A 21735-nucleotide genomic window follows, 5' to 3' on the forward strand; every position below is an offset into this window, starting at 1 on the left:
CTGGAGACTAAACAATCCCAGTTCCCTCAGCCTCTCCTCATAAGTCATGTGCTCCAGACCCCTAATCATTTTTGTTGCCCTCCGCTGTACTCTTTCCAATTTTTCCACATCCTTCTTGTAGTGTGGGGCCCAAAACTGGACACAGTACTGCAGATGAGGCCTCACCAATGTCGAATAAAGGGGAACGATCACGTTTTACCATTTATTAGCAAACGACACAAAGTACGTGACAACCTGTGTACCTATAGCATCACTGGAATACAGCTATGATTTGCTTAAGCGGTTTCCTGAATTGGGACGACACTAATCAGGCATCCTGGCAGATGTCCCAAACTGAAATAACACCATTTATGTAATTATTTTCCAGTTTTGTGACTCCATGCAAAGAAAAATACATTAATCATAATGAATGAAACAGAACTCTAAATAGATGTTTTAACATAAAATAAATAGGGGGAAATAACATTCATGAGGGCCTTGTTCTTCCCTATTGTGTGAGCTGTTACCTTTTATAGTAAAGTTGTAGAAGTGTTAATTGTTTTGGGTTTGTTTAAATGTCTTGATGCAACAAGGATTGGGTTGTAAAATACACAGTGAATTCCTTAAAAATAAAACCTTCAACATGGGACAGTCAAAGTAGGTCAGTTCTTCTGGCCTAAATACATTACTTTGCCAAGGGCCCTTTAAGAGACTCCAGATAGAGATTTCTAAATAGAATGACACAAGTGGAGGGCTTATTGTCTCCATGATGTATTGTAATGTACATTCTGATGGGGAATTCAGGCCCCTATGTGTAATACAGAAAAGGTCCTTTAAAAAAAGAAAAGAAAAAAAAGTCTGATCCAATTTCCATTAAAATCCATGGGCATCCTTACATTGATTTCACTGGGAGATGGATTGGGCCCCAGATGCACATCTACGTCTAATTTGGAGGAGGTCGGTCTGGGAAAAGCAGCCTTAGAGCTTTCCTGATATGGTATATTGAACACTTGTGGTACACCTAAAATCGCTGGCAAGAAATAAATTATGCCCATGTCAGGCTGGAATGATAGATGTGAAATCTGTTAGTAAGGCTGTAAAGCAGGTGATAGGTGGTATACTAAAGTTAAAAAAAAAAAAAAAAAAAAAAAAAAGAGACTAAATCCTAGATTTAATCTATTTAGTTGGTGTGGCGGTGGAAGGGTTCTGAGGCTGGTTTATATACTTCAGATTAAGTGGAACAGGAAGGAGTTGGTACATATGTCTTAAAGACAAAAAAACATTGTTTTTGTTTTTGCAGTCTACAGTCTACTGTCCAGTTAATGCATAGTCTAAAAGACCTTTTAATCTCAAGAATTTTCAGATATCCGTTTGGTGATCTATGGAATGTCAAATATCCTAGCAGGTGTGCGCGCGCGAGCTCTCTCTCTCTCTCTAATATATATATCTATATCTGTTCTGTACTGATCAAAGGGGAGAGCTACTACTGCTTCTTTGTCTCCTGGCTTTATGAATAACCCTATATTCTCAGTTAACTGTTTCACTGCTTTTGGTTTAAAAATAAAACAGCACCAAAAAAGGATACCTGGAGCTGTAAAAGAAATAAAATGAGAGGGCAGTGCCATGGAGTGACAAAGGACATAATCCATTAACTGATCGATCAAGACAGCAGGACTGGTCAAATTAAAAGTAGAAGTTTTGTTGGGAGTTGAATTTTTATGGGTTAGCTGTTGGTTTTATTTTCATTGTTGCACTTTTGTTTTGTGACAGATACTTAGGGGCAGACCTGAAATTGTGAAGACTGGAAGCCCTTCCACTGGCTTCAGAGGGCTTTGGATCATGCTCCAAAAGCATAGTGTTTTTTGTACACTGCTGTGGGGCAAGTGCACCCAGACCCTTCTTGGGACAGAGTGGGGGTAATGATGGCCCCAGGGCTGAGTCTATACAACCATCCCTTATCTTCGGATAGCTTGGCCTAGGGGTAGAAGTCAATATGGCTGACCCCTCTCAGGGCTGTGTGGCTTAGCAGCCAGAGCCAATAGGGCTGCCCTGTTCAGCAGGGCTGTGTGGCATAGTGGCAGGAGTCAGTATAATGGCCTTCTTCAGTAGGGCTGTTTGGCCTGGCGGCAGGTCGGGGAGTGGGCTGCCACCTGGGAGGTGGGGCATGGTGGCTGGGTAGGGGGACCCGGGCCCTTCCTGCTCCACCGGGTCCTAGCTCAGGGCCCTGTCAGTGGCAAGTATGCCTGCCACTGGATCAGTGGGGAATCCACCCAAAACACACTGACCCCACGTGGCACAATAACTGGTCCCCCTGAACTACTTCCTACACTGTTCCTGATGCAGCGTCTCCGGTGTCACTAGGGTCTCTGGGCTCCTCGGTCGGTGTGGCTCCTAGCAGCTCTGACATTCCTTGGGTGTCCTCCGGAGTCTAAGTGTCCCTGGTTTCCGCTGCCTGGGGCTTCCGTGGTTCCTAGGCTGGAGCTCGCAGTGTCCATCCTCTCTCTTCGGTGGTCAGCCCTGAATGAGCTGAGCTGCTCCTTTTTATATCTAGTCTCCAGCCACAGCATGCCCAGCAGGGCCCTTGGGGGCCTGGCCTCCTCAGCCCAGAGAGTAGAGGTAACCCTCGCAGTACCAGAATGGGGCAAGTGCGCCCCGTTATGTACACATTGATAGAAATTGAAATAAATAATTTAAAAGGCTGATTTAACAAAAGAATAATAGTTGTCAATTATATAATGCTTTACATCTTTGAAGTGCTTTACAAACACTAAGTAATAGGGCCCTGATCCTGCTAATGTTTATGCACCTACTTATCTATAAGCACATAGGTGGTCCCGTTGACTTCAAGTTCAGCATGGGAATAAAATATTTACAGGATTAGGGCCTCAAATTGCAAGCTCAGTGAAGTCTTTGTTTGTTTGTACAACATATAGCACACTGGGGTCCCAGTCCTGAATGGGGCTTCTGGTGCTTAATTATCTATAATGTTTATATGTTATGTTTTATATATCTCCCTTGTGCATATGTGTTATGGGTAATACAAAACTTAAATAGAGTAAATGATCAATGGGGTCTTCTGTAGTCCCTCTGCACTGGGATGAACTTCAGTCTCCAATAGGTTTTTTCATGACATGATTACAAACTACTCTGAATATCAGAAAATGACATTGGCCCATCCACAGTTGTAGGAAAAGATCTACCTTATGACTGGCTTTGTGGGAAAGTGGACCAGTGCTTAATGTGCATGATTGAGACTTTCATTAATACAATTCTATGGAGCACTACAGCTATTGCATTACTCAATCTACTCTCAGGTTTTTGTCAAATAATTCACTAGGAATGGGAAGGGCTTTGATGCTTGCTGTGTCTGAATAGGTAAAAATAGAATTTGTAACAAAAGCAAAAAGTTACAACTTTGAAAGCTACTCCATAGATTATTTTGATTATTATATGTCAAGATATTTATTATAAGAGAAACTCCCCCTGTAAATGTCTGTCTTTTGTGAAAATTGGTTCCAGTGGAATACATTGAAACATACTGATGATACTTCGCTCTCAGTGCTGATCGTTACCTTAATTTGTGGTAAGAGAGATACCAAGATATTTTCAAAAAACGACAGGATTTTTTTTTTTAAATAGGTCCGCAGACAAACATACTTAATATTTGCATAAAATCTTCAATTAAAGATTCAATTCTACTGCTTGTAATTCAGCATATTCAATGCAGGTGAAACTGAATATGTAATAGGGGCCTGATGAAGCTCTGTTGAAGTCAATGGGAATCCATTGACATCAGTGGGGATTGGATTGATTTCTAGGTTGACATGGCTTGTCATTCAGAGTTGATGGAGCTAACCACCCAAATAGTGACCCAGCTGTGTCACACTGTATATGCTATCCCTTATCCTTAGGCCTGTTCCATCTGTATTTGTCACCGGCCTGTGGAGGAAGGGGTGCAGGTGGCTTTACTTGTAAATTTGACATATTTAAACTAGAAATTATTGAAAAACCATTTCATTTTTTTAGACTATTTTTTTTGTGAGTAGGACCTTGAGAGGAGACTCAAATGAGAAAGGTGTGAGTTTGACCTAATACACTGTAAGAGTTAAGGACATCAGGAGACATCAGGAATGCAGGTAGCAAGTGGGATAACCCACAGTGCATAAGTGTATATTCACTCTGAATGCTCCTAAAATATAAACAGGTGCAGAAAGAAGGCAGGAGGTAGAAGGAAAATGCAACTAATAATTTGGGCTAATTATTTCAAAGTGGGCATTCACCCACGAAAGCTTATGCTCCAATACGTCTGTTATTCTATAAGATGCCACAGGACTCTTTGTTGCTTATTTCAGGAGGGTTAGTTGTAGCAAATATGATTTTTACCCCTGTGAAGCTGGCAAACTGAGTGAGCATTTGGATTGCTGCCTTGTTAGACCAAAGGAGGGCTTGTTTAGGGTGACCAGATTTCCCAATTTTATAGGGACAGTTCCGATATTTGGGGCTTTGTCTTATATAGGGGCCAATTATCCCCGTCCCAATTTTTACATTTGCTATCTGGTCACCCTAGGTTACTTTAATCTGTACAACCAACTTTTCAGGAAGCACAAAGTTTGTTTGTTTGTTTGTTTTTAAACAGTTCTCATCTTTAGACTTAAATGACTTATTTTTGACCTCCTGTGCTTTTGCTCCTTCTTTAACTTGTACTACTTTACTGTCGTTTGCATTCTGGGAAATACTTGTTTGGTGAACACTTATTGGAAATGCAGTGTGCTGCTACACCTTGCAAATATAGAGAGAGAACTTGAGGGATAAGAAGTTCCTTATGCTTGTCTTACAACTTGATTAGTGTTGGTTTTATTGCATTCAAACCGTGAAATGGCTATCAATAAAACAAATGCATTCTGCGGCAGTTGCAGTGCAGAATTAATGTACATGTGTTTGTTGTTTTAAGACCCTAACCAGTAGAGCCAGGGATTTCCCCCTGCAATATAATAACCTTGTGGCAAAATTATTATATACGTATAACACATTGGATAAATGTATGTGATCCTGTATCCCCCTAGTGGCTGGTTCACATAGAGGTTAAAGATGGGGTTTTCAAAATAGTCAGCCAAAGGGAACTGTGCTCCTAACTCAGACCAGTTTGAAAACACTACCCTAGGAATCTACTACAATTCCCTGCTTGTAGTTTTGATGCCAAAAATCTCAGATTCCAATCAAAGTTCTAATAATGGCATCTAAAGTTTGCAGTAGGTTTTCCAGCAAAAGACTAAAAAGTCAATTTTAAAGAAAAAAAATCTTTTCAGGTCATATTTTATATATTCTAAACTCTGTATTCCAAAATGTTTCATTCAATGGTTTGTAGATCATTCTTTTATTCAGCGAGATGTTTTGGAATGTCCAGGCCAGTTCAGAGGACTTGTTTTTACTTTGTGATTTTGCTGAATGCCTTTCACTCTTTTGTGTCTGATGGGGAAAGGGAACTTTAAGCACCACATCCTGTACCCTCTACAGAGATTCCACATTAGTCATCGCTCTATTTTGGAATACCCATAAGTGGACAAGATTTAGAAAATCTGCCATGGGATGTTTGAATTATGGCTCTTTGTTCTAGAGGGGCTCCTCTTGCTTTGGGATAAGAAGATTCATTCTAAGAAAGGGAGGACTCATAAGTTTTTCAGTAGTGCCCTGTCCAAAGCTAGACTGACCCTTTGGGCTCAGGCTTGGGTTGGGAGCAGCATGTAGCTACCCCACTGAAAAAGGGGAAGAGTCTTTTCTCTGCTGGAGCAAGAGAAGAGGCATTCTAGGTTGTGAAACCTGTTTTCAGGGTGTAGTTACTTCCTCCCTCATCTTGTGCTGGGCCAGTTCCACTGGCTGGCAAGTGGTGTAATCATGTAATGAAAAAACTTACTGGATACTGAAGTTCACGCCAGTGCAGAGGGACTGTAGAAGACCCCATGGATCATTTACATTACTTAAGTTTTTCATTACCCATTGTATTGTCCCCTTGGTTGCAAGGGAATAGCAGGTCTTTAACCCATGCTTTCTCCTTCCATGCACACCCAAGTTGCAACTGGAGTAGGTCCAACCTGATTCCCCCTTACTCTGTGGTGTGATTATGCAGGAATCTTGCCTTCGTAATATAGGATATCAATTACACTGCTTCCATTTAAAATCTAATTTTTTACTCCACATGCAGAAAGGCAGGGGGGTGCGTCTGCGTGTTATTTACTTTTTTTGTTTCAATCTAGCCCACTCTTATTCATTGAAAATTAAATATCTAAGAACTTGGCTTTATAGAGGTAGTTGCAAATGCAGGATTTTATTTTATTTCCTTTCCTTTTCTTTTCTTTTACATTACAGCAAATTACTATTTTCCATCCAGTACTCTGATTTTCCTTAAGATAGATCCCTGCTGCATAGACACTGCCATTTTGTGTTCTTCAAAAAATTACAATAGAAAATGCTAAAATTCCTTTCTTCAGTTAGGAGGCTGTTGCACATTATGTAACACCCTGGGGATTTCTAAAAATAACCTGAAACGTGTAAGTCACTTTGCTGTTTGATGGAATAACATCGTCTGACAATGCTCTGAGCTGAGTTTATGAGCAAATACTAAGGGTTCCAGTCCTGCAAGATCCTGAGCATCTGCTGAGTAGTACTGGGTACCGTCAGCTCCAATGCACTTCATTCGGTGCATCAGTCCTTAAATGCATACACATGTTTCCATGCACCTCTGGTAAAGGTTTGTGTCCTCCCTTCCCTCTAAGATAAAAACTTGGTTTGACTGAAATCAGAGCTGAATGAAATCAGTCATTCTCATATCCAATTTAGATTGTTTTGTGATTAATTGTGAGATCCCCAAAGTAGCCAACTTAGGTGTAGTGAGAATGACTTAACCCATGTTAGCTAACTCAGGTTAAAAACAGCAGTGAAGACATGACAACTTGACTTTTAAGTGGGTTAGCAGCTCAAGTTCAAGTCTATAGGGAAGCCTATTATATAAACCCAAGTTAGCTAATGCAGGTTAGATAAGCTGAATTAAGATCACACCTTTTTTTGCAGTGTAGACATGCCTTTAGTGGTGGTAGCACAGGGCAGTTTATTTTATAGGCAATTAATAATTAGCACAAAGAAGAAAACAATCATAAGAACAGCCATACTGGGTCAGACTAAAGGTCCATCTAGCCCAGTATCCTGTCTTCTGACAGTGGCCAATGCCAGGTGCTTCAGAGGGAATGAACAGAACAGGTAATCATCAAATGATCCCTCCCCTGTCACCCATTCCCAGCTTCAGGCAAACAGAGGCTAGGGACACCATTCCTTCCCATCCTGGCTAATAGCCATTGATGGACCTATCCTCCATGAATTTATCTAGTTCTTTTTTGAACCCTGTTATAGTCTTGGCCTTAACATCCTCTGGCAAAGAGTTCCACAGATTGACTGTGTTGTGTGAAGAAATATTTCCTTTTGTTTTTAAACCTGCTGCCTATTAATCCCTGAAAAGGGAGAAAAAATTCAAAATGCCATACATGAGAATTTTACGTTTGGCAATTTGCACGACAGAGCTAAAACATTTCCTGATGTGCCCTTTTAAACTGCTATGCTGTGCATATGAAACAGTCACCTATTTATCTTGCGTATTAAATAAGGATCATTATGTTTTTAAAATGAGAGAGAGCACTTAATCTTGGAGAATTCAGTATGCTGGGTTATATAGTTTAGTAGCTTTCTCACACAAGCAGCATTCAAATGAATCTCCCAGAATGAAGTTAGGGAGTAAAGGCATAGAAATGCAAACACTAACAATAGGCACTTGGGGAAATAAATTAGGCATGTAGCAGTTCAATTGCCCAAGATCTTTCACTTGCTGAATTCTCAGTCTGAGGTTGGCAGTAAGATGTGTATTGCTGTTATCTGGGTTGTACAATATGGCAATCAATAACACAGGCTTGGGAGGGGGCATGGAGCCATCAGCCGCAGACTGAGGGGCAGGAGAGGCTATGCTGGCCAATGGCCACACTTCAGGGAACCCCCATTGGAAAAAGGAATCTCCCAACATCTCCCCAAGCCACTGAGCGGATACTGAGCAGATGCTTTCTGGCCTTTAGGCACTTACAGTAAGACAATATTACAGATAACATTAGATTGGACGGTTTGGGCTTTCGGTTTTATTCTGGAGGTTGGGGTGGGTGGAAGAAGGGTAAAGTGTTGCAGCAGCAGCTATGATGAAACCTTTTTGGTTGGGCAGCTGGCCAGGTGAAAGGAGGAGTAGCAGGAAAAGATGTTTGTGTTTAGGGTGTGTTTTGAGGAAAGAAAAGTATCTAATTCAGACAACATGGTCCCTAGACATCAGCTTGAACTTTGTGCTCCGGATGCTGTTTGTCCATCGTTCTCTGTCTTTCCTATTTAGAATGTAAACTCCTTGGGCAGGGAATGTGGCCTCCTATGTGTATGTTCATTACCTAACATGATAGGGTTTCAGTGCTGATTGTGATCTTAGGGCACTACTGGAATATGAACTTGAATCATGATTATTAGAATGACCCATGCTTGTTTTACTTATGACTGAAAGTAATGTAGAATAGTCACTGAGAGTTCTACTTTACTGATTTTCTGTTCACTTAAAACATATATGTCTCCCAAGCTGTCTTTTGACTGTCTTCCTGAAGAAACAACGGGACCATTTCTTATCTCAGTCGAACCAATGTAATCCTGAGTAAGTCAATGGAGATCAGAGTGTAGCCCATAAACTTTTTCATTAGGAAACATATTATTCAGTTGGAGTGCTGGTGAACAGTGCTAGATGTATGGAAAACTTAAGTGCTCTATCCACTGAAGAGTACAACATATTCAGTGGCACTGCGAGCTTCCGCATGATGCCCTGCTGACATGCCTCAGTGCTGAAATTGAAAGACTGCACATAAGCATTTAAATATAGTTCAGCTTTGATGCCCTCTCAGGCATTGACATTTGAACTTTTACTGCCAGCAAAGGTGTCAGTTGTAATAGACTTAGGGCTTGTCTCCATGGCCCCACGGTGCAGAATATGGCAGTGTAAGTTGTAGTGTGCCCTAAAGTGTTGCACTGTAACTGCCCTGTGTAGACCCTGCTAGTGTGAATGAAAATGTACCTAGTTCCTGTTAATGTGGTCCATTTTCATTTGCACTAGCAGGGTCTAGCAGCATGTAGTTAGAGTAACTCTTTGGTGCGCATGCAGTTCACACTGCTGTAGTCTGCACTGTGGGGCTGTTTACACAAGCCCTAAGGCTTCATTCGCATAGGCCACTGAAGATCTCCCTTAGGGAAGTGACATTTGACAACTAACAGCCTGAGCTAGATTTGAGCCAGTAACTGAGATGAATGTTTCTGCAGATCATGTTTGAGGCCTGGGAACATTCTGATCCTTCACAAGACTTTTCTATCCTGTCTGACCTTTCTGATTATTTTTTCCGTTTTGTAAATACAATTCAAGTATCTCATGAATCCTATATTGGCAGGTAATAAATGAACTGTAACAGAATGTGTCCTTTCTTATAATGCAAGAATAGAGAGACATCCAGCAAAACTGAAAGGGTCAATAGGAGCACCTAATTTACCTTCTCTGTGACATTCATTATTTTGTATGCTTCTGTCATGTCCCCTTATTTGCTTCCTCTCTAATTCAGCCTCCTCTGACTCAGTCAGTAATTGGGTTTTTTTTAAATAGAACCTAAGCTATTTCACTGTCTCAGTCTCATTCAAATGACTTCCCTCTTCCCCTTTAATCTCTTTTCATGCTTGTTGTGAATTATTGTTAGTTAATAGAGAGATAGCTACTGTGGAATTTGCTTTTCAGGCCAACCACATTCTAGTAGCAAACCTAGTAACATTAGCATTGGGATTCCCTCAGAGATCTTTTCCACTTATCCAGAATGCTTTATTCAGTTCTGGAAGAACCCTTCATCCAGTTCTCTGGGATCCAAAAAACTCAGTTCGACTCCACCTCGTCACTCCAGTTACTTTATTAGGCATGTAACAGCTCTTGGGTTTAGTTATGGAGGATACCACAATTCCAATTCATGTCACACACTACACACTTGACTTTATATACATATTTCCTAGCTACTAACATCTATACCAGTGGTTTTCAACCAGGGGTATGCGTACCACTGGGAGTACGCAGAGGTCTTCCGGGGGTACACCAATTCTTCTAGATATTTGCCTAGTTTTACAACAGGTTACATAAAAAGCATTAGAGAAGTCAAACTAAAATTTCATATAGACAATGACTTGTTTATATTGCTCTATATACTATACACTGAAATGCAAGTACAATATTTATATTCCAATTGATTTTTTATAATTATACGATTAAAATGAGAAAGTAAGCAAATTTCCAGTAATAGTGTGCTGTGACACTTGTATTTTTATGTCTGATTGTGTAAGCAAGTAATTCTTAAGTGAGATGAAACTTGGGGGTACGCAAGACAACTCCGACTCCTGAAAGGGGTATAGTAGTTTGGAAAGCTTCAGAGCCACTGATCTATACTACTTGTATGTAAGGACCATATTGCATAAGGCAAGCGTATCAGTTCAAGATGTTTCTGCCTACTTTTTTACTATAAACATACCCACAATAGCTTAGTTAGTTCCTGCCTCCTTTATTTAATCTAAACATACACAACAGTTAGTTGTTTCAGCAAGTACTTGTTTGGGGTTGTCTTGTCTTAACTTGGGCCTGCTCGTGTCAGCTAAGTTATCCCTGCCATTAGTTATGCTCATCCTAAGAAGCATATTTTACTGTGATGGTTTTTCACATTTAAATGTGATGCAGGTGGATCCAGGATCTCATTTTTGGGTATCATTGTGACAGAAAGTAATGCTGTAGAGCTATGCAAAGAGATACAAGGCTATTTTTCTGACTCTCCCTGGCAACCAGACCAGGTGAGTCCATAGGTGCTGGAACTATGGGTGTGGGGGATGCTGCTGCACCCTCTGGCTTGATGTAGTTTCCATTATATGGAGGCTTACAGTTTGATTCATTAGCTCTCAGCACCCCCACTATACAAATTGTTCCAGCACCTCTGGGTGAGTCTCTTTAGATCCAATTTGAGAGTATAAAAGACTGAGTCTCTCCAAGGCAAAAGGAGAGAGAGAAACCCTAGGAACAGCCAACTTAAGAGGGGTGCTTAGGGTAAGGTTTATGTTTATTGTTTACGTTAAGGATATAAGAAGACCCCACCATTTGGTCTATGGCATGTGTGCTGAGTTGAGAGTGGAGTGAGGGTCCATGTACACTTATTAATTAATAACTTTGTTTTTTAAACTCCATTTACATTTTGCAGGTGATGGAAGTCAAAGGCCAAATGATCCATGTGCCCGAGTCAAATTCTATTTTGTTTTTGGGTTCCCCTTGCGTGGACAAGCTGGATGAACTGATGGGCCGAGGCCTACATCTTTCTGACATACCTATCCACGATGCTACCCGTGATGTCATATTGGTTGGGGAGCAGGCAAAGGCCCAAGATGGCTTGAAGAAACGAATGGATAAACTGAAGGCAACATTAGAGCGAACACACCAAGCTCTGGAAGAGGAGAAAAAGAAGACCGTGGATCTTCTTATTTCTATTTTCCCAGAAGAGGTGGCTCAACGGTTGTGGCAGGGGCAGCAAGTTCAGGCCAGGAAGTTTGATGATGTTACCATGCTCTTCTCGGACATCGTTGGCTTTACAGCTGTGTGTGCCCAGTGCACCCCCATGCAAGTGATCAGCATGCTGAATGAGCTGTACACTCGATTTGACCATCAGTGTGGATTCCTGGATATCTATAAGGTACGGTACTTCAGTTCATACATTAGGGAAAGCAGATCCTATCTTGCCCTCTTAGTTTACTTCCTAAGTTGCAAAAACAATTTTAATAAAGCTGGTTGGAAAATGTTATGGTTTTTGTTTGTGGAGAATTTTGAGTTTTTGGTGGAAAAAATTTGAAATAAAAAATAGTTTGGTTGAAAACAAATATTTTTGATTCTGAAATGCCACTGCAGTATCTTACGGGAGCTGTAGTTTAGGTGCCTCATCCTTTCATTTTCCTCTGTGGGCTGGGCTCCCTAGTCAGACTATGTCTTCCATGATGCACAACAGTCTCACCTTTTTTCTGAGAGGAGGTGATGCACAATGATAGATGCATAGCCATCGTGTATTACAACTGAAGAAGTCAGACTGGAGACCTTATTCCATAGAAGAGAATGAGGCACTGGAATGACAGCTTCCATGAGGTACTTCAGTGGCCTTTTAGTGTCAAAATACTTCGTTTTTGGGCCAAAAACTGAAATATTTGTATTTTTTGGACAATCAGTTTTTCAACAAATAAATCAATATTATCCACAGAAAGCTGACAGTTTTCACAAGAAATCTTTATTGGTAAACCTTGTTTTTTTGCAGGAAAAAGGTTCAATGTAATTTGTTTACTAACCCTAGTTTTCAGGCTCTGTTAGTTTAAAAAAGGAGAAATAACTCTTATTTGGAGATGTACATGCAGACCCTTTAAGAGAAAATATTGTAGGAGAGTTCTGCTTTAAAGGATGGTTTATTCACAGGTTATGCTGTGTTTTGTGATTTAATAAAGAAGGGGCCAGATCTTTATCTTCAGCTGGTGTAAATCAGTGTAACTCCATTGCAGCCAATGGGAATACACCAATTTAAACCAGCTGAGATTCAGGAAAATATCCTTGTTAGTAATCTGTTAGAATCTCTCTATTTTTTTTTTAAGCAAAAGAACACTTTGTTAATGCGTTCTATCCCATTTGCACTTGCTTCTAAGTCCTTTCAGATTTGAATGGTGCCTATTGTAATTCTGAGGTCCCAAACTCCACCTGTGTGTATGTTATGTTCCAGGTCATGTTCAAAATTAAAGGGTTGCATTTTCTGTTTCGGGTTCAGATGTGACAAGTTGGTGGAAATCTCATGAACAGCTGACATTGTGAGATTGTCTCCAGTCAAGGGTTCATAAATCTGCTAGGATTTGTCAATCTCAGTTGATTTGCATCAATAGGACCAAATCTAGTTGAGAACAGCTCATGAGATTTCACTGAATCTAAACCTTAACGCTAATCTGGCTCTAGATCTGAACACTGATTCCTCATCTCATTCTACTTGTTAGGAAACTACAGTATAATACAAGGTGTAACAAAAGTAAAAAAAAAAAAATCTGATGGGCCAAGGAGAGTAGCACAACATGGAAAGTGAAACTGAAATATGATGGGTAACAGTAAACCGATCCACACAAAGATTTCATCCATACATTTAAAATACAGACTCTAAGAAATATTAAAAAACAAAACAGCATTTCAGAGGGATAGCAGAGGCAGCAACAGGCCTGGGTGTCTGTTTGTGACAACAAGCAATAAGAACCCACAGATCTACTTCTAATTTGCATATACATGTATTTATGAAAGACTCCTTGTGTAACACTGCGGGGTCTGGGCCCAATGTAGTCTTTTAGGCTCGATTCACAAGGGATTACATGTTGGGGCAGTCCCAATACCTACGTTATGGGTGTCTAGAAAAATCACAGGAACAATCCTGTGACCCTGAAAGCCTGAGTTAGTTGCTTCTATACAGTGAATGGAGAAAGATAGGCACTTTAGAATACAGTTAACAACAGCAAGCATGCTAGGCGGGGAGCCACCTAAACTAGCCAATAGGAGATGCTGACTAGAGGGATATGTCCTAAACCCCACCCCCTCACGGAGATAGGTGCCCAAGCTCACGCTGCAGGGAGGCTCCTGTCTTTGCAAGTGATTCAGAACCAGGAACTGCTCTCCTGGAGTCAGGCACTTAGGTGCCTTAGGTGAGAATAATTTAGGCAGGCACCTAACCCAACACAAAACACGCATAGGAGGAGGTGGTGCCTACCTTGTAACTTTTAGCCCAGTGGTTAGTGCACTCCTCCAGGATGTGGGAGACCCAGATTCAATTCCCCACCTCTACTAATGGGGGGAAATAGATTTGAACCGGGGTCTCCCACAGGGTAAGTGCTATAACCACTGAGCTATGGGGTACTCTAACATGGGCGTCCCTCAAATTTCTCTTGTTGAAGCTGTTCCACTCTGGATAAAGAATGAGAGTGATTGAACCAAAGAGAGAAGGAAAGTGGGAATGACTCTCTAACCCCATGGTTAGGGCACCCATATGGGAGACCCATGTTCAAATCCCTTCTCCCCCTTTAGCAGAGTTGGGAATTGAACCTGTCTTTCTCAGATTACAAGGTCTCGAACCACTGGGCTAAAAATTTTAAGGTGGCCACCACCTCTTCTGGCTAGAAATTCAATCAGCAGTCTCTGAGTACACTTACCAGATCGGGCCCCGAATGTGAGTCCAGGTATCTATCCCCCTCAATTTGTGAATTGCTCTGAGGCTTAGATGGGAAATAGACATCCAGACACTTAGAGTAAGACAGCAGTGTACATGCCCGGTGGCAGAAACTTAGGCACCGAGTCAGCATAGGCACCTGCAGCATTGGGTGGGAGTTCTGTGACTTGCTGTAGAGCCTAAAACTGGGACTTAGTCACCTAAAACCAGGCTTAGGGCTTGTACACACTACCATTTATGTTGGTATTACTTATGTAGCTCAGGGGTGTGAATAAGCCACCCCCCTGAGTGATGTAAGTTACACCGACCTCATTGCCGGTGCAGACAGCATTCTGTTGGCAGGAGAGCTTCTCCTATTGACATAGGTACTGCCTCCCGTGGAAGTGGTTTTATTCTGCCGACAGGGCTCTCTCCCATCGCCATAGAGTGTCTTCACCAGACAAGCTACAGTGGCTCAGTTGCATTGGTGCAGCTGTGCCACTGTAGCACTTCTAGTGTAGTGTAGACTAGCCCTTAGGCATCTAAATCCCCAGGTGTTTACCTTTGTGAATCATGCTTTAGATCTAGCGCTCTTCAGTCCTTCCCTATTCCTGATTTCTTGACCTTTCTCCTCCTCTCCATGAGGAGGTTCATTGGATATAATCATTTTGCTGCTAATAAAAACATGCTAAATTCCCTATACATTGACCTCCTAGTTGTTGCTTAATAAATTTATGAACAAGAAAATTTCTCCTATGTTTCAGTGTGTTACATTTTACTGTCAGAGAATTGATACGGTTTGACTAACCAAACTGTAACCAATCTTGACAAAGTGTGACCTGGGATCCATCAGATAAGTGTCTTGGAATTTGGTTATTTTTTATAACGTCTGTGCTGGTTTTTATGTATAATTTTTTCCCAAGATCTGAAGTGTAAAAATGCAAACCTGATGAAACTAACTTTTTATAATACCTGGTCCTTCTTGTAAACAAACTGGAAGGTGAAACCTCAGTGATATTTGGTGATATTCCCATTACATGATCCTTGAAAGACACTGATAAAACACCCTGATTAACAAGCACACATTGGTTTACGTTCCCCTTTTTTTGCTATCAAAAGACTTGTAAACATCACTGATAATAGTTAGCGAGCCTCTTATTTTCTTTTGTGCCTGTGAAGTAGCTTAATAAAATTATATCAGTAAAACACTAACTGCTTCTGAAGTTAAAGATTTAGGGTCCAGTAGTGTAATCCTTACTAATGTAAGGCCATGTCTACACTAGGGAGCTTACAGCGGCACAGCTGTACCAATGCAGCTGTGCCGCTGTAAGATCACCCATGTAGTCACTCTATGCCGACAGGAAAGAGCTCTCCCATCGACATAATTAAACCCCCTCCAACAAGTGGTGGTAGCTATGTCAGCGGGAGAGCGTCTCCCACCAACATAGTGCTGTCCACACCAGTGCTTCTGTCGGTGGGACTTGTCAGTCAGAGGGGTGGTTTTTTTTCACACCCCGGAGCAATGTAAGTTATAGCAACAAAAGTATCAGAGGGGTAACCGTGTTAGTCTGGATCTGTAAAAAGCAACAGAGAGTCCTGTGGCACCTTTAAGACTAACAGATGTATTGGAGCATAAGCTTTCGTGGGTGAATGCCCACTTCGTTGGATGCATGCAATACATCTGTTAGTCTTAAAGGTGCCACAGGACTCTCTGTTGCTAGCAACAAAAGTGTTAGTGTAGACATAGCCTTAGTGAACACTTACCCACCATGGACTGCTTGGGAGGTTAGGCAGCAGTAACATGGAAGGTTTCAAAAAGGGGAGATGTAGGGTCCATCTCAACCTTCCCCAAGGACAGAGAGAGTATACAATGTAGCCCTGCTCCTACATAATGTGACAGGGTGGGGCTGTCAAGATTCAAGGAACCATGAGGCCCATTAACTTCAATGGGACTACTCACGTGAGTAATGCCTGTCAAGCAACAGTTGACTAGTCAGACCTGTAGTCGCTATCTGAAGGATGTGGATAAGATCTACTTAATGAGATTCCAATAAGGCATCCACTATGCAGCACTGCTGAAATCATGTGCTCCAGAAGGAGGCTCTGGGCCTGATTCTGATCCCAGCTGCAGTGGTGTAAACTGGGAGGAACTTCACGGAACTATTATGGTATTTAAATATGAAACTGTGGCGTGTTCAGTGGCTGCTCCCTCTTATCTCCCTGAAAGGCACAGTGGGAATAGGAGACAGTGCCGTAGCTCTGTCCACCTAGAGCTGCACCTCATAAACAAACGTAGTGTTGAACATATGTCCTGAGTGCACCCAGGAGTCATTCCATCTCCTCCCTTCCCCCAAGCACAATGTCTTCTAGATCTGCCTTCCGGGCAGTCGCCCCAGGTGTCACTCTTTGCCATAGGGTTTGTCTATGTGGCATGATCAAGCCCTGACTTACTTGAAATGAAAAAAAAAATTGAAAATATGTAAGTTTACCCTTGGGCTTTTTATCTCTCTTACTTTTGGAACAATAAATACATTAATCACAGAAATAACAGCCTGCAGTGAAAATGGTTTCCATTAGCAGCTTAGTGAAGAGCATGCCAGTGAAATTATAGTGCTATGCAAAGGGCAAGTTCAGTTTCTCTCTGCTCCTTCAGCCTGAACAGAACTGTGGAAACACCAGCTCCCTGGTCTTAAACTAACAAACATAGTAGCCATTAGGATGAGGACACCCCAAAAATATGAGGGTGAGGAAGCTGAAATATGGTAAAAGGTAGGGGCTATTCATACTTATGCATGAAGGACGTCAAGGCTGACAGCACATCTGGTCTTAGGTAAAACTGTTGGAGTTCTCCACTGGCATGCTGGAGTTAGACTAGGGTCCATCTCAACCTTCCCCAAGGACAGAGAGAGTATACACATGCTTCCAAGTGCACATTCCTGAGGGACATCCAGAAGGAGTCTGGGACCTTTAGAAATTGTCTCTATAGCCCCCTTTATACTAGACAGTTTGCCTTTGACTAAAACTGTTTTGGTAATAAAACCATGAAGAAAAGAATATTAATGGGAGCAGACTTGTGTCCTCTGTGGATGGGCACAGAGGATGACGCAGACTGAGCAGTCGGTTACACACTTGTTCTTTACAGAGGAGGCTCATCCTGAGTGTCTGAGGCCCACACCATTTTAAATCATGGAAAGTCTTACTTATGTAACCAGTGGCCATCTTGGTTGACATACAAGGGATTGAACCAAGTCCCTCGGGACCTGAAAGCATAAATTGCTACAGCTTGAGCTAAAGAGCAGGGATCTTAAGCCTACCTCTGTAAGAGACCTATATCCTCTTGGATCGAGCACAGACAGGGATGTGTAACACTTACCAGTGAGTCACAGGTGCAGGAGTAACTCCACTTAAGTAAGCTGAGTTACACCCATTTCTTCCAGGGATATATTTGGTATTTCAGTTCAGTAAGGGATGAGATGCTCTGATAACATTTATCTGTGAAATTAACTTATGAAATCCATAGAGGAAAATATCTTACATATGGAATATAATTAATTCTATAAAACACATTTCATATGTGGTGTATGGCAATTTTTTAAATAGAATAATGGATGGGTACCTATAGTGCAGTACTGATCAGAGAAATGAAGGTGGTTGCAAAATTTTATGATGAGCTTATTTTCTATCTGAAAGATCAGCAGTTTTCAAACAGATTCTGTGGAGTCTGATGGCCTGAAGAGCACTTGGTGGTGGTCTGTATGGTGACGGCTGTCCCTTTTGGTTTCCAGCTGCTAAATCACATGAAAAAGAATCTAAAATTATTCATTACTTTCCTAATGTTAAGTAATTGGTGTAGTTGCTATGGAGATGTTATATGATCACAGAGAAAATAGTTCATGTGATCACAAATGGGCGAGGAGATGGTGTCATGGAACATCTATAAAGTTGTCAGAAAAAACAGTAGAAAAAGCTTGAGAACCCTTCAGCTAAATGACTATAATAGCAATTCTGACAATGTATCCTCTGCAATAGCTGTCATACAGACTTGGACATTAGGGGCCTGTAGCGAAGTGAGACTCACTGGTGCGGCACCTCCCGCTGGTCATCCTGGGAATTAGCTCTTTTCCAGCTCCAGAGCACCCTCTGCCGGCTGATGTCTTGCCTGCCTCAGGCCCTGTGTCCTTCCCGGACCCCGGTACCCTTTTCCTCAGAGTTCTGGCCCAGCAGTAGCCCCACTCTCTGGGTCTCCCCTCCCAGGGGAGCCCCCAACCCTCTAAACCCACCTTGCCTCAGTGGCTACTGCCAGTCATCATCTAGCCCCCACTCACTGGGGCAGACTGCAGTCTGTAATGGCCACTCATCATTGCCAAGGAAGTTTTCCAGTAAGGCCTCTGCTTAATCCCAGGCTACATCCCTGCCGCCCCAGTACTTGTTTAGGCCTTGACCAAGGCCTCAGCCTGGGGAATTGTCATGATGGAGCTTCCCAGCTCCTCTTGCCTTTCCCCAGCCCTGTTCTACTCCCAGTAACCTAAACTCCCAGGCAGCCAGGTCCTTCCCTCTCCAGAGCAAGAGAGAGACTCTTCCAGCTCCTGGCCCCCAGCCCTTTTATAAGGGCTAGCTGGGCCTGATTGGGGCATGGCCCCAGCTGTGGCTGCTTCCCCAAACAGCCTAGCCTGGCTGTTTTTAACCCATTCTCCAGGAGTGGGGCAGCTGCCCCACGACAGGGCCTGATTCAGCAAAGCACCTAAGCACATGCTTATCTTTAAGGAATGGGAGATAACACTCATTGTATTCCTTTCTTGGCACATGCTTATCTTTAAGCATGTACCAAGAAAGGAATACAATGAGTGTTATCTCCCATTCCTTTTGAACACTGGCATGGAATATTTAACTGTCACCAACACATTCATCATAGATGGATGGAAGTGACATCAATTTAACATATTACATTAGTGCATCACCCATATAATTACTGGCCTGCAGTGTGAGCATTGGATGTGAGCCCGAATCATGAGGAGACACTTGAATCTATTATTTTCTGAGCCAGAATCAAGAGTGATGCCAATGACCCTGGTATGTGTGCTGTATATGGTACATGTATGTGTTATACATTCTGAGGATTATTACTTCTAGTTAACTGTTTTGAGACATTCCTTGTTGAAATCTGTGGGTTCATGGGAAGACCACATCACAGTACTTATCTGGCTGGCATTAGTTTTGAAGGAAGCTTGGCTAAATCCTCTGAGAAAAATAAAAAGGAACATTTAAAAGGAACTTGTCAAAGTAACAGGATGATTATTTTATGGTTTACTGCTTTTTGTATAACTGTGTGCCACTTTCCATCATGAATTATTGTATGGTAGTTAAAAGTAAGTATTGTTCTGTTCACTGCAATAAGGTAGTACATTGATGAGGTGACTGAGATCAGATTGTTATAAGCAGAGCTTCAAAAAGTAAACCAAAATAAAAATTCTACTGAATATTTGTATAAATTTTTAAACAAAACTTCTTACTGTGTTTGCCTCCCTCCTCTCTTTGCTTTTCACCAAAACAGCAAAATAGTATTTTAGCAGAATATTTGCAGAAAGGGAATTTGTAGTCACCAGTATTTGTAATTGAAACCTGATTTTAAGTGTTATGCTCATCTAACCAGGGAACAGAAACATACCATGTTTGACTTATGTGCAATCAAAACAGCTCAGTTTTCAAATAACCTTCTGTATAAGCAACAGATCAAGAATAATTTGCAGAGATTAGTTGGTGAGTACTTTTGAATAGCAAATTTGGGGAAATTGACATCTGTTTGTAAAACAGAAAATGAGGCAAAATTCATCAAATAAATTACTTGTTACCAGTTATTCACCCAGCTCTACTTTTTAAAGTGTGTTGAATTCAGAATCTCAATGTGAGAGAGTGCTTCTGACCTTGAACTTAGAAAGGGAAATGAACCAAAAAGTAGTAATAGTTCACCATTATTTCACACTTAGCATCCAAGGATCTCAAAATGCTTCTTAATAATTAATAGCTTTCCTTGACAACTTCCCGTGATGTAAATATTAAATATTTATTATCTCACTTAACAGATAAGACATAAAGCGATGAAGGGCTTCAAAGTATACATGCACAAGTTCATGCATTTTTTTTGCAAGGCAGACTTAGGCACATGCAAACTCTGGTCAGTAAACAGATGCAAACTGATGTTAGCATACACATACACACACTGGGTATTTGTACATAGAATCATAGAAGATTAGGGTTGGAAGAGACCTCAGGAGATCATCTAGTCCAACCCCCTGCTCAAAGCAGGACCAACCTCAACTAAATCATCCCCGCCAGGGCTTTGTCAAGCTGGGCCTTAAAAACCTCTAGGGATGGAGATTCCCCACCTCCCTAGGTAACCCATTCCAGTGCTTCACCACCCTACTAATGAAATAGTGTTTCCTAATATCCAACCGAAACCTCCCCCACTGCAACTTGAGACCATTGCTTCTTGTTCTTTCATCTGCCACCACTGAGAACAGCCTAGCTCCATCCTCTTTGGAACCCCCCTTCAGGTAGTTGAAGGCTGCTATCAAATCCGCCCCTCACTCTTCTCTTCTGCAGACTAAATAAGCCCAGTTCCCTCAGCCTCTCCTCATAAGTCATTTGCCCCCGCCTCCTGATCATTTTCATTGCCCTTCACTGGACTCTTTCCAATTAGTCCACATTCTTTCTGAAGGGGGGGCCCAAAACTGGACGCAGTACTCCAGATGTGGCCTCACCAGTGCCGAATAGAGGAAAATAATCACTTCCCTCGATCTGCTGGCAATGCTCCTACTAATACAGCCCAATATGCCATTGGTCTTCTTGGCAACAAGGGCACACTGCTGACTCATATCCAGCTTCTTGTCCACTGTAATCCCCAGGTCCTTTTCTGCAGAACTGCTGCTTAGCCAGTTGGTCCCCAGCCTGTAGCAGTGCATGGGATTCTTCTGTCCTAAGTACAGGACTCTGCACTTGTCCTTGTTGAACCTCATTAGATTTCTTTTGGCCCAATCCTCCAATTTGTCTAGGTCACTCTGAACCCTATCCCTACCCTCTAGCATATCTACCTCTCCCCCCAGCTTGGTGTCATCCACAAACTTGTTGAGGGTGCAATCCACCCCATCATCCAGATCATTAATGAAGTTGTTGAACAAAACTGGCCCCAGGACCGACCCCTTTCTGAAAGTTTATTCCAGGTGACTTGTAGAAAAAACACACAAGAACTCTGCAGCAGAGCCAAGACTAGACCCCAGGGGGAAGCTCCTCTGTTGATATAAATTGTCTGCTCCATGATCACCATTGCCCATAGTTTGGGTATTTTTCTTTTTGTCTCGTGTGGCTTTCCGTAGTATATGTTCTGGACCACAATGCCTGAATTCTTGGTCGGTCAGTCTGTCTCTGTCCT

General features: G+C 41.9%; 1 protein-coding gene across 1 annotated transcript in view; it reads left to right on the top strand.

Annotated features, from left to right (window-relative positions):
- The window catches only part of GUCY1A2 (guanylate cyclase 1 soluble subunit alpha 2), a 269493-nt gene that overhangs the window by 125163 nt on the left and 122595 nt on the right, over positions 1-21735 (top strand). The window contains exon 5 of the mRNA XM_065422786.1: positions 11307-11792. Coding sequence (XP_065278858.1) covers positions 11307-11792 — 486 coding nt within the window. The remainder of the gene's footprint in view (positions 1-11306; positions 11793-21735) is intronic.

This window comes from Emys orbicularis, chromosome 1 (assembly GCF_028017835.1).
Source record: "Emys orbicularis isolate rEmyOrb1 chromosome 1, rEmyOrb1.hap1, whole genome shotgun sequence".
Lineage (NCBI taxonomy): Eukaryota > Metazoa > Chordata > Testudines > Emydidae > Emys > Emys orbicularis.